The sequence below is a fragment of the Calliphora vicina genome, chromosome 3 (assembly GCF_958450345.1).
Source record: "Calliphora vicina chromosome 3, idCalVici1.1, whole genome shotgun sequence".
In the NCBI taxonomy this organism is placed as follows: domain Eukaryota; kingdom Metazoa; phylum Arthropoda; class Insecta; order Diptera; family Calliphoridae; genus Calliphora; species Calliphora vicina.
Window position 1 is genome coordinate 86,144,284 of NC_088782.1, and position 14,420 is coordinate 86,158,703.

A 14,420-nucleotide genomic window follows, 5' to 3' on the forward strand; every position below is an offset into this window, starting at 1 on the left:
AGTTTAAAATTGTATTTTATATCACGTTTTAATGATATAAGAGCAGCAGAACTGGCAGAAAGTATGTCTAATAAAATCAAAACTTATTTTTTATTCTTGACATACATATGTATATGATTTTAAAAAAATTGTAGGTTTAAAACGATTTTGGTAGTTTTTTGACAAAAAATTGGTAGGAATAAGATTTGTTCAGTGGCAACGCTGGTGTGTATTCTAATTTTGACAGATTGTAGTTGGTAGCCTGCTGTCTTCAATGTGTTCAATGCATTAGTTGTTTTTTAACGCCGATTGAGTACTCAGTACCCATATAATCAGTGCTTTTACAACTTTATTAATAGAGCAATAACACAAATAATATACAATTTTGTTTTGCCCAATATATTCAAGTAAATTTATCAATGTGTTTTATATATTGTGCAAAATATAATAACTTTAAGTGTTAAATTACGTAAAATATTGAGAAAAATAGTATGCCTCCCCCAAGACCACGGGCTATTGGATGTAGCACTGGAATTGCACCAGCAAGACCGAACACAAATACTCCAATGTCAGAGCGACAGCAAATGGCACTTTTAATTCAAATGACAGCCTCATCTGGTATGTTTAAAACGTAAATCTATTTTTCCAAGTTACGATACTATGTGTATTTATATCCTTGTAAAATAAATTTTTTGTCATAAATCAAGATCAGCGAAACAGCTTGTATTTTTATAATTTTTTTGGGGTTGAAAGCTCTCATAATTAGAAGCACAAAACGTTAACATTTTTGCCTGCTCTCTCTTAGTTTAAGAGTTATAGGAATTTAAAGTCAATACATATAATAGTACATTTCTCATATACATATTTGGAAAACAATCTGATCGTTATGTGTATCATTGAATAGAGATTCACAATCAGTGTTGCCACCAAGAAAATTATAAACTACACATGCCTCATGCCTAAATTACACATACGAGAAAAAATTACACATGTAAATAAATTTTTCGTGATTTCAATAGGAGAAATTGTCTAAAATTGTCATGAATATAAAAGGTTTGTGACAGTGGACTCTGGGATGTTTGCGCCAAATACGCAATGGGCAATTTTCACTTGCGTTGATTTTAATTTATCCAATAATTGGATATATGAGGGGTATTAAAGCAAGGTTAGCAATCTCTTTTTTTTAGTGAACTTTTCTAATTTAATGAATTCTTGAGATCAGTCAAATATGTCAATCCCAAATACGCTTTTAACAAATATTAATCAATGTCCATTCGGAGATTGTTCCATTGAAAATTGTTACATTTCTATTAAAAATTTAAAAATATTTAAAAACAAGTAAGAAAGTATGGTCGGTCAAGCCCGACCATATAATACCCTACACTAAGTAAAAGAGCAAAAAAAAAATTTCTTTTAAAATTTCAATAATTTATATTTTTGAGTGATTTTCGGAAGTGGGGTTATATGGGGGCTATGACCAATTATGGACCGATCACCATGAAATTAGGTCGTGTGATTTATGTCTATATTAAAGTTAACTATGTTGAATTTTGTGTGTTTACCAACATTTTTAAGCGATTTATGCACGTTAAAGTGATTTTCGGAAGCGGGTCTATATGGGAGCTATGACTAATTATGGACCGATCGTAACTAAATTTGGTGACATGAATTTTGTGTATATACAACTTATTTGGAGCGGAATTTGTGGAGATACATATATAAATTAAACATTTATGACCGATAAAGTCCAATTTCGGGAGGACATTTGTATGGGGGCTACGTGAAATAGTGGAGCGATTTCAGCCAGTTTCAATAGGCTTGGTCCTTGAGCCGAAAAAATAATATGTACCAAATTTGATCGAAATATCTTCAAAATTGCGACCTGTACTCTGCGCCCAAGGTTTACATGGACAGCCAGCCAGCCAGCCGACCAGACGGACGGACGGACATCGCTTAATCGACTCAGAAAGTGATTCTAAGTCGATCGGTATACTTTAAGGTGGGTGTTAGACTAATATTTTTGGGCGTTACAAACATCTGCACAAACGCATAATACCCTCCCCACTATGATGGTGTAGGGATAAATAGCACATTGTTTGCTTTCGAATTTTAATTTATTCCTAATTTATATTAAGTGCTTTGAAATCAGTTTTGTTTTCAGTTTCAAAGATAAATATTTTTATTTTTTGTTTAAAAATTATAGCTCTGATCATTTTCCTTCCCAGTAAAATCTTATAACGTTTATATATTTAAAATTTGTATTTAGAAATTTGAAATAAAGCTTCCAAAATAGTAAGTCAATTTTATTGTTTATTATTTAAAACACAAACCAGAAACCAGACAGACAATAGCATAAACACAAAACAGTTCTTATGGGTATAAAAAATAACTAGTAACAATTTGTAAATAAATTGTTCTCACACAAATTCCTACATTCTTGTTTTTTCTCTCTTAAGTTTGGCTAACGTTACCCCGAAATAACTGCAATTGCCGTTACCGATATAATAGTTTATACCGTTATCTGTAAATACCGTTACCCTTATTCTATAAACAATTTAAAATTATAAAAATACATATTTTCGACTTTGGGTTATCTTGAAAATTAACGTTTTTCCAATAACAATTTGTAATAACTTGTAAAAATGTATAGTTATTGAATAGTATTTTTTGTTTTACATTTTTTTCATGTTGGAATTAAAAGTCTTATATATAAACTAAAATTTAGTTTTTATTGCCAATATTACGCAAACAAAACTATCACAAACGGCGAAATGTCCACCTGGAAAACCAAACATAGCAATCTCCAAATTACTTATCGTATTTTTCTGTAAACCTTAATGTTAATTTAGTTCAAACTTCATCTTATATATAAATAGTTATTGTCCACCAATATTAATAAAACAAATATGGTTTTCGAATTTCGGCCACCGGGCGATCCTAGTACATATAATTCTATTATACTGAGTAAAAAACGAGTACAATATAATAAATATGAATACATTTAGAGATACTGGATTTTTTTTTATCAACTAAAATAGAGGATATAGCTACTTTCCCTTATATAAATGTACATATTTATTTCAGTCGGTTTTGTAATCTGAACAATCCATAATTCATTCATTCAATTACAATTCAAAATATAGATAAAAGACATTCATTGACAATATATTTTGGATATAATTGGAATTTAAAATTACACATGAATTACACATTCACTCAATTACACATGGGCTACACATCCAAGTTAAAATTACACACAATATGTGTAATTACACATGAAGTGGCAACACTGATTATTATTGTTGTATGCAAAGTAAATTAATAAAGTAGCGACAGTACTACAACAAATACAACATTTACAAATACCACTAGCAATTTTGTTTTTGGTTTAAGGTCTGAGCTGTCAAAGTTGCCTGTTGTTGTTTTTGCTTTTGGGCTTGTTGTATTTTTCGCCACAACAACCACAAGTAAATTGACAGTTCAGACCAAAGTAAAACAAGTAAGAGTGCTATATTCGGCTGTGCCGAATCTTATATACCCTTCACCAAATTATACTTCAAAATTTTAAATATTTTTAGGTAAACAAAATTTAATTTTTTTTCCAGTTGTTTTTTGAATTATTTGAAAAAAAAATTTTTCGATTGTTATTTTAAATTTAATTTTTTTTTTTTTTAAATTAAAAATTTTTTTTTTTAAATTTAAAAAATTTTTTTTTTTAAATTTAAATTTTTTTTTTTTTTAAAATTTTAAAAATTTTTTTTTTGTTTTTTCAATTTTTTTTTTTAAAAAAAAAAAAATTCGGGTTCAAAATTTTTTCTCCCGATTTTGACCCATTGTAGGTCCAACTTACTATATTCTTATATACGTCGTTGCAAATGTCTTTGAAATATCTATCATTAGATATCCATATTGTCTATATTAATGTCTTAGTAATCCAGATATAGGTAAAAAATAGGTCAAAAATAGAGGTTGTCTTGGTTTTTTCCTCATATCTCAGCCATTTGTGGACCGATTTTAAATAGCAAAATTCTCGAAAGCATGTCTGACCGAATTATTGAAGATTTGGATCCCGAAGATATCTGGGGTCTTCAGAAAACTGATTTCAACAGACATACGGACAGACAGACAGACAGACAGACAGACAGACAGACAGACAGACAGACAGACAGACAGACAGACAGACAGACAGACAGACAGACAGACAGACAGACAGACAGACAGACAGACAGACAGACAGACAGACAGACAGACAGACAGACAGACAGACAGACAGACAGACAGACAGACAGACAGACAGACAGACAGACAGACAGACAGACGGACATGGCTTAATCGACTCCGCTATCTATAAGGATCCAGAATATATATACTTTATAGGGTCGGAAATGAAAAATGTAGAAATTACAAACGGAATGACAAACTTATATATACCCTTCTCACGAAGCTGAAGGGTATAAAAAATAGTCAGCTGTTCTACTGAGTCTACTTTATTAATTTACTTTGGTTGTATGGAGAGCTCACAACAATGTATGCATTATTTCCATTACTGCTGAGCCTCCTTCCACTTGTTGGAGAGTAAAGGGTGGATTAGCCGACTGTAATGTAATGTAACCTTAACGGAACGGAACAGCTGATCGTTTCTATTGTGTGTAAAGTAGTTAAAGCAGTTATAGTGACAAAATGTAACGTAACTGTAACGTCTGAACCTGTTAAAAACAGAATTTCTTTACGTTTCAACGTGACATTTACTAACGGTGTTGTCAACTTGTTGATTTTAAAGTCTTGTATAAAAAATACTTATGCTCAGAACCAAAGAATATTAACAAGAAGTGAAACGCTGTCAAAAAAAACCTAAGTCGGTTGTCAAAAAAAAAATAACTATATGAATGTATTAGTAATATATTGTTTATATGTATTGGTGAAAAAAACACTTTCACCACACTCCTCAAACACACATAGTTGTAAAAAAGCGACCTTAAAAATTATAACAAAATTTTATTACAATTAAATTTAAAAATTCGAACAATTCTCAAATTATTTATTTTATATTTGACCTGGAAAGGTTTTATAAATAGATTTTTCATCTTTTTATTCAATAATGTCTGCAAAAATTAAACTTATTTGAATTTTGTATTAATTTTTAATACGAAATTTTACAAATGTGTTTTTTTCAGTTTTAATTTCAACACCCAAAAATTGAATGTCAAAAAAAATAAAAAAATATATTTTTCGTTTGCGCCAAATAAGAATGTTTCGGTTAATTTAATGGTTTAAATGTGTAGAAAAAAATAAAAAAATTGTATGTGTTTGTGAAAGTGTGTGTTAGAATTGCAATTTTATCGCAATTTTCAATAAAAAGTTTTGAAGATAAATCTCTCTCTCAAGTGTGTTGAATTCACATACTACTTGTATGTGAGAAGAGAGAGAGGTTGTTGTTGTAGAAAAAGAGAGAGCCTTCCCTTCTTTTTATTCTTTGCTCAGAACGCTTAACAATATTTTCAATGTTCTAAAAATGTTTTAAATATTTCAATAATATATAAATAAAAAACATTATAAAAGGGGATAAGGGAACTAGCATATCCCACAACAATAAATGTCAGTGAATTTATCAATAATTGGGAAATTTAGCACAATTCTTACTAAAAACTAAATTTTTTTATTGTTATGATAATATTTACTTATTATACAAATTAGATATACACCCTTTTGATGGCATTGTTTGTTGTTGTTGTTGTTGTAACAGTTCGACTGTATCCGATTGTTCTTTCCTGTAATTATAAGAGTGAATATTTTAATTATTTGTGTTGATGTCAGTAGGTGGAAGTGGGAGTTGGAGAAACTGCGCCACCTCAGTTGGTCTTAACCACAGGTCTATGGGGCGCAAATTTGTAGACCTGGTGGGACAATTAAATAAATGTATTGTATCGTGAGGACTTTGATGACAGGCGGGGCAACGGTTTAAAGTGCCAGGAACGATACGTTCTCGGTAGCAGTTGAGGAAACTGCACCAACCGGCTCTTAATTGTGCTAATATAGTTCTTGTATGCCTTGGTAATTGTCTCTCACAATCCGATATCGCAGGGGGGTGTTCATTTAGGACTCTGTTGCATGTGTAGCCATTAATGGCTTCAGTAACCGCCGTTTGATGCAACAATTTCCGAGCACTTGCAATAGACAGTCTGTCGACGTCCGATGGTATGACGTCTTGGATGTCGCTGCGAAAGTGTCGAAAGTCCATCCGGATGTGTCGGGGAAGAGGATCCTGCATCAGAATCTGATGGTTGGGGTGACTCGGCAGATGGCATGCCAACAGGAACTGTCTAGTCAACAACACATTATGTTGTCTGACCGACAGTAACCTGGTCTCCTCATGTAGATGATCCACATTCGTCATCTTGACACAACCGGTTGCGATCCGGAGAGCATTATTTTGGGCCGTTTGTAAACCTCGCCATTGGGTGTCACTGAGGAAAGAGGTCCATACTGGGGCAGCATAGTTGAGAAGAGAGCGACCAATTGCCTTGTATGTCGCTACAATCGTCTCTTTGTTCATGCCCCAAGAGGTGCCAGCTAGAGCTTTAAGGACCTTGTTCCTATTTTTAACCTTTTGGTTGATGTAGGTTGCGTGCCTTGAAAAGTGAAGGAGGCTGTCGAAGACTACCCCTAAAATTTTCGGGTTTTGAACCGTGGGGATAGTTCGACCTTCGACTGAGATGTTGAGCGCCGTCCTTACTTCTTTAGTCCAAGAGGTGAAAAGGGACACCGAGGATTTCGGAGCAGATAACCTGAGTTTGCGTTCCTGAAAAAAGTCTGTTATGGTGGCCAGGTATCGGGTAATTTTGGCACTTATGTCGTCGATGTTGACACCTGATGAAATAATAGTGCAATCATCTGCATACGACACCATAGAGACATTTGGGGGGGGTTCAGGTAGCTTGGCAAGATATATGTTGAAGAGCATCGGTGATAGTACTCCTCCTTGTGGCACGCCCATCTTTATCTTGCGGTATTTTGATTTCTGGCCTCTGAACTCGACAAACGCATGTCTTCCACATAGATAGTTGGCTATCCAGCGTTTGACATCATTTGGGAGTGTGGAGTTCACGATGTCATTAATCAGTATCGAGTGATCGACCGTATCGAATGCCTTGGATAAATCCAGTGCGGCGACGATGGTACGTTGACACGGTCGTTGCTGATTGAGGCCATTGGCGATCTGGGAGGTTATCTGAGTTAGAGCCGTTGTTGTGCTATGCGCTTCCCTGAATCCATGTTGATGTGTGGCGAGCGGGAAATGCTCTTTCAGGGTGGGTAATAGTAGGGATTCTAAAATCTTTGCTATTGGTGACAATAAGGAGATGGGGCGGTATGATTCTCCTAGGGTAGCTGATTTTTCCGGTTTTAGAATTGGGATAACTCGAGCCACTTTCCAAATATCTGGAATTACCAAATGGTGAATCGAGAGATTCAGAAGGTGGGTGAGATATTCCAAACCTACTTTACCGAGCTTCTTTAGCATTATCATTGAGATACCATCCGGACCTAGAGCTTTAGAAGGTTTCGATTTGGAGATAATGAACTCGACTTCACGGGAGGTGAAGGAGCGTGGCTGAGGATCTCGAGTAAGATTCTTAGTTCTCCGAACTATAGTCCTTTTGGTCCGGCTCTGCGTGGCGGGGTGTTCTATAAATTGCCTGCAGAATTGTGTTGCGCATTTCTTGGCATCTGTATGTTGCAAGTTATTAAACGCAATAGCAGCGAGGTTTTGATTTCTATTATTGTTTCCAGTTAGACTTTTGATAGTAGACCATAGCGATTTAGAGTCTGTTGAGCAATGATTCAGGTGGTCCAACCATTTGTTGCGGCGATGTTCGTCGACGATAAAGTCAATTTCAGCCGTCAACTGCTCAATTTGCTCATTAGCTGGATTGCTAGCACGCAGGAGATCGCGTTCCTGAGCCAATCGTGCTGCCTGTGATGGAAAATTTGGTCTAATATTTGGTATTCTTCCTGCGGGGATAAAGCGCCTTACCGCCTGAAGGACTATCTTTCTAAAGATTGCTTCACCCCTTCTGGCACATGTGGGGGGCGGCAAGTGACGTAGTGTATCGTCTATGTAGTTCGTAAAGCTGTGCCAGTCAGCTTTGTTGTAGTTAACGAACGTGCGCTTATCTGGCTCCACAAAGTCGCTAGACTTCTCTACTGTGATCAAGATAGGGATGTGATCGGAGTTTAATGCCGTTTGGGCTTGCCAGGTGGTATGGGCAAGAAGCGACATGCAGACGATGGAAATGTCTGGGGAGCTTGAACATCTAGCAGTTATTCTCGTAGAGAGGTCTTCGTTAATTGCAGCGAAGTCCGAGTCGTCTATCTGGTCTGATAATGAAATACCGCGTGGATCGTTTGGTAGCTGGGAGTACCAACTCTCGTGGTGAGGATTGAAATCACCAAGTATTATTCTGTTATCTCCTTGCAAAAGGTGTGCTATGCTGGGATGATAACTAGTCCCAATGCTGTTTACGGGTGGAATATATACATTGACAATTTCTAACTCAATATCTCCAGTTTTTATTGAGATGCTCATTACTTCCAGGTAGGGGTCAGGAGAGGGGGAGGGGGGTGGTACTGTCAACGTATAATTGACGCTTCGCTTTATGATAAAAGCAAGGCCACCACCATGATCACGTTCCCTGTCTTTCCGAATGATGTTGTAATCACTGGAAGCCGAGAGTCTACAATCCCTGGTTAGCTTCGTTTCTTGAATGGCGGCAATGAGGATGTTATTAACATGCATAAAATTGGTGATTTCCACGACCTTATTTCTAAGACCATTACAGTTTAACTGCATGATCTTAAACGATACTTGGGAATCCCCGATATGCAAAGGCCGCCGGGTATGGTGCTGATGGGGTGGTATATTTAATATACTTGGCAGTTGAGGTGGAGTTCTCGCCGGGGTTTGTTGTTGTAGTAGAGGCAGATGTTGGGGTGTCTGCACAACACTGTGCGGGGTGAATTGCACAGGTGTGGCTGGGGTGGCAACTGTCGCCGGGGGTATGTTTATGCAACAGGGGGCTAAAAAGCTATTACTCCAGTCCTTGTGCGAGCGTAATCCAGAGCATCTTCTCATATGGCACCAATTTTTACAGCCATTGCACTGAATTGATGTTATATTCCTTCTAATTACGTCCTGACAGACAGAACATGTCCATTGATTTGAACAGGGTCTGCTGTGTCCGGGGGTTGGGGATTGGACAAAATTTTGTCCGGGGGGTGGAGTTTGGACACGGGATTGTGGGATCGTAATTATGGGGGTAGTGCTGGGGTTTTGAGGCTGCGTACTACAACAAGATCCTACGAAGCTGGGGTTCCAGTCGCGGTGACTGGTGAGTCCTGAGCACCTTTTCAGGTGACACCAGTTATTACAAACGGTGCATTGTACTGAGGTGGTGTTACGCATTATGCGTTGTTGACATATTGAACAGAGCCAAATACTGGGACCTGGATTCTGTTCAACGCCGGCTATAATTAAAAGGATTTTGAGCAAAATTGCCGACATGTTTTGCTCACCTGGGGAAAAAACTTTCGGTTTGTACAGCTGTCGCTGAGTTGACAATCTTTGGCCGAATATGATTCGGGTCGTTCCGGAACGGAGATCCAATTGTCGTGGGAACGGGCATTGTTTGTTGTTGTTGTTGTTGTAGCAGCATGAACAATTTACAATAATCAATCTGGATGTTCTGGTGGTTCTGCATGTTGTTCAAGTCCAAGAAATTGAGCTACTTCAACAGGATGAGTCCATAATGAGGCATTGTTTGTCATATAGGTTGGTCCCTCTACTGTTTATATCTCTGAAGGTGGTATCAACTAACAGACATTCAGTGACTAATATTTATATATATGTACATATATTTGGCCCTTATAGTTTCTAGGTTGTACTGAGTACCATTTTCTCTTTTATATGGTTGATTATTTCTGTTACACATATACTTATCAAATTTCTTTTTTCCTAGTGGAAACTAGTTTTTCTTATCAAGTTGCTAATTTACTGACATCAATTAAAGAATCATTATCTAATAATGATGTTTTATAATGTAATATGTTTGAGTTTAAGTTTTGACTTTGTTCAATTTTATTTATAATATTTATTTAATTTATATCATAATTATTTAATTTATTTTATATTTAAATTTTTTAATGTAAACTATTTTTTTAAGTAGAAATTTATAACCGATTATGGCCAATAGGCTAGGTTGTTGAAAATAAATAATATATAAAAAAAAAAAAAAAATTAGTTCACACAAGCATTTATAAAATGTATACTAATAATAGTCGAAAGTAATAAGTTTGAAAATATTAAATTAATATTTTGTATAGACAAATTAAATTAACAAATTAGGGCCATTATTACAACTTGCCTTTATGTTCGAAATAGTGAAAGGTTAAAATTTTAGCAATAGAAAAAGGTACCCTTAAAGTTAACTATTACTATTGCGAACATAAAGGCAAATGGCCCTTAGTATAAAGTACAATACAATATTAATTAATTTTTAAGTTATCGGACCTTTAATAAATAAAGTCTGTATGACAAGGTAATAAATAATATTTATAATTGTCTCCTAATGGGTTAATATAAACATATATGAAGTCACTTCGAAGCACTTCACAATGATGATGAATACATTATGTGTAACAATATACGGTTTATATGTAAGTACTATTACCAAAAAAGTTTAATAATTTTTTTTTAAAATCGCAGAAAAAAATTATAAAATCGCTTGAACAGTATTTAGAACAATTGTGTTGATAACACTTTCAAACAGCTGTTTAAATTTGTTTGTTTATGTCAAAAACATATGACACGTTTTTAATGTTCTATAATCGCACTAAAGTGTTACGTTAAGTCAACATTACGGTTACATTACATCAACGGTCGGCTAACCCAGCCTTAAGAGAAACTCATGCACAAACACTATTTATTTAGGGCAGCGAAATGCAAACTCACACCACTACAGTTTTTAGATATTGTAGTTGTATGAGTTGAGAATTTTTCTCTGGCAAAAACAAATAGCTGAAATAATGAAATAAACAAACACAAAAGCGTAACACAACCTGCTTCTATCAATGCTCATGCGAGACTGACTGTTTTTATACCAGTAATGTTCATCCCATACAACAATCAGTGTTGCCAACTTAGTGCTTTTTGCGCTATTTATGGTGCTTTATGAAACGTCATACGCGGAAATATTTTCTTATAGTGCATTTTTACGGGAAGGCACTATAATGGTGCTTTTCAAATGATCGCCCAAGAAATACAAGTCGAAGTAATCTTCCTAGTAGAGCTGGTGGTGTTTGCTTATATTTATCTAATAAACTACGCTACAAAATAATTTTTAGGAGCAGACAATATGGTGTTTGTGAATCGTTATTTGTTGAGATTTTTGGTAATGATGTTTCTGCAATTGTTGGTGTTGTTTATTTGCCTAGTGGTGATATACATTCATTTGAAAGCCTTCATAGTGACTTATTAGATAGATATTCTAATATTATCATTATGGGGGATTTCAACTGTAATCTTTTTAACCCAGTCAAATCAAATAACTTTCGAGGAATAGTCTCTAGATGTGGCCTCCACATTACTCATAACTGTTTGCCAACTCATGTTCATTTATCTAATAATTCCACCTCTCTCTTAGATTTTTTCCTAATTAGCCAACCTTCTACTGTTATTAATAAAACCCAATTGCAATTTCCGTTTTTCTCATCATATCACAGTTTTATTTTAATTTCCATCAAATTTTCTATGCATTTACGCAATGACGTAGTTCGATTTAAAAATTATAATCATGTTAACTTTAATGATCTAATCCAATATTTTGAGCAATTCGACATATCCCCTATTTTTTGTACTAATGATGTTGATTTCCAATTGTCAACTTTGACTGACTTAATTGATGGCCTTCATAACTTTGTCCCCACATCCACAGTTAGACCAAACTCGTCTCTTTTCAGTTGGATGAAATCTAGAAATATTACGCATGCCAGATCTGAAAGAGATCATGCTTATGGGGCTTACCTTAGGAATAGAACTGATGCAAATTGGAAGAGCTACTGTAGACTTAGGAATAAGGCTAAATCTATAATTAGGAAGACTCGTCGGAAATATGGTGAACGTTTGTTTACTGGGATTAATAATAATCAAATGTGGAGTAGGATACGTAGGTTGGGTATTACTGGTCGTGTGGAACCTGAAGCTGATAATATGGATGTAGAGGAAATAGCTAACAAATTTCTTAATAACATGAGGCCTAATATTTATGGTGAATTTGAATTTGGTAACTTCTCTGAGAGTATTGAATCTTTTTCTTTTGATCCAGTTACTGAAACTGATATTCTTATAGCCTTAAACTCCATTAAATCTAATGCTACCGGACATGACAACATTCCTATTAAATTTATAAAAATTATTTTCCCTCTTATTTCTTCTAGTTTTTTACATATCATAAATACAATATTTACTGTCTGTAAGTTTCCCACAAATTGGAAAATTGGAAATCTCTAAAAATGGCAATTTTGATTACGATAATTTAAGACCTATAACTATTTTACCGGCTATATCTAAAATTATAGAAAATTTAATCAAGATACAGATTTTATCCTATTGTAATCAGTTTTCATTATTTAATCCAAATCAATACGCTTTTCAAAGGAATCTTAATACTACTTCTTTACTACTCTCACTTACTGAATCTATTAGGAGAAAGCTTGACAGTCATGAAAATTGCACAATGATTTCTTTAGATCTTACTAAGGCTTTTGATCGTATCAATCATAATATTCTCATAAAAAAGCTCCATGAGAACTTCAATTTTTCGAAATCAGCATGCAAATTAATATACTCATATCTCATTGATCGATTCCAATACGTTTCCTTAAATGAATCTTGCTCCAGTACTGGTCTAGTTACTTCGGGGGTACCCCAAGGGTCAGTTCTTGGACCTATATTATTTCTTATCTATTTGAATGATGGGATTTCAATTATGAATAATGACATTTGTCAGCCCTATGTTTTTGCTGATGACATATTCTTGTTGTATGTTTCTGATTTTAGACTAATCAATTTTGAAAATTCTTTAAATGATCACCTCAACTCTTTATCTATTTGGATGTATATGAACTTGCTTGAGATTAATCCTACCAAATCAAAAGCTATACAATTTAATTCATCTAATAGGAATTTGTCATCCCCCAGATTATTCATCAGTGGTCGTGAAATTTGCTTTACTGATTCTCTAAAATGTCTTGGTGTTATTTTAGACGCGAAACTCAAATTTTCAGATCATGTTAATTCCATAGCTAACTCATGCTGTCTGGTCTTGAGAAATCTGTACCGTTTAAAAGCTTATACACCAAGACACATCAGGAGTCGACTGGCCTTTTCACTAATAATGTCACGAGTTAACTACTGCCTTGAGGTTTTTTCTGGGACTTGGGCCTATAATTTGAATATTATTGAGGAAGTTGTCAGAAAAATTGTACGCTATGTTTTTAATGTAAATATACAAGAACATGATCGAGTCTCGGCGCTTGTTCCTATATTTTTAAAATGTAAATTTTATGATTATCTTAACCTACGTATTTTGCTTCACTTCTACAAAATCATGAGATATAGACAACCTCAATTACTTTTGAATATGTTTTCTTTTATTAATTCAATACGCAACATTCAGATAGATGTTCCACTAGGACATCTTTCTATTTTTGACCATTCCTTTTTGATAAGAATTCACCGAACTTGGAGTATACTTCCCAATGATCTCAAACTTTTTTCGTATTCTTACCTTACATACAAGAAGAAACTCTTGGACTACTTTAATAGAGATCAAAATTAAACTATACTTAATTTTTATGTCATTACCCATTTATATTGTTTAAACTTTGGCTATAGAAACCTTTAATTTTTAAATTTTATGCAATATTTATATGGCTGGGGAGCCTTTTAATTTTTTATTTTAAATATTTACTTATGTTACTTACATACATAGATATATTCTTAACAATACATGTATTTTTTGGCCACGAAGGCTTCTTTGTATTGAAATTAAATAAAATAAAAAAAAATAAAATAAAAAAATCTTAAGTAAACTCTTCAATGCCTGTTTAATAGAAGGATACTTTCCTACGATTTTTAAGAAAGCTAAGATAATTCCTATTCATAAACCGGGAAAAGATCCTAAATTACCATCCAGTTATAGACCAATCAGCATTCTGAGCCTATTGGATAAAGTATTTGAAAAAGTAATACATAGGAGAATTTTAGATTTTGCTGATCAGAATAATATTATTAACTCCCGTCAGTTTGGATTTCGCAAGGAGCACTCTACTGTACATCAGCTCAAAAGAGTTGTTAATTTTATTGAAAACAACAAAGCAGATCGGAA

At 34.3% G+C, this 14,420-nt stretch overlaps 1 protein-coding gene across 1 annotated transcript in view; it reads left to right on the forward strand.

The window, feature by feature from the left end:
• Positions 1–308: 308 nt before the first annotated feature.
• LOC135953365 (uncharacterized) overlaps positions 309–14,420 on the forward strand; it is a 165,802-nt gene continuing 151,690 nt past the window's right edge. The window contains exon 1 of the mRNA XM_065503240.1: positions 309–597. Coding sequence (XP_065359312.1) covers positions 471–597 — 127 coding nt within the window. The 5' untranslated portion in view covers positions 309–470. The remainder of the gene's footprint in view (positions 598–14,420) is intronic.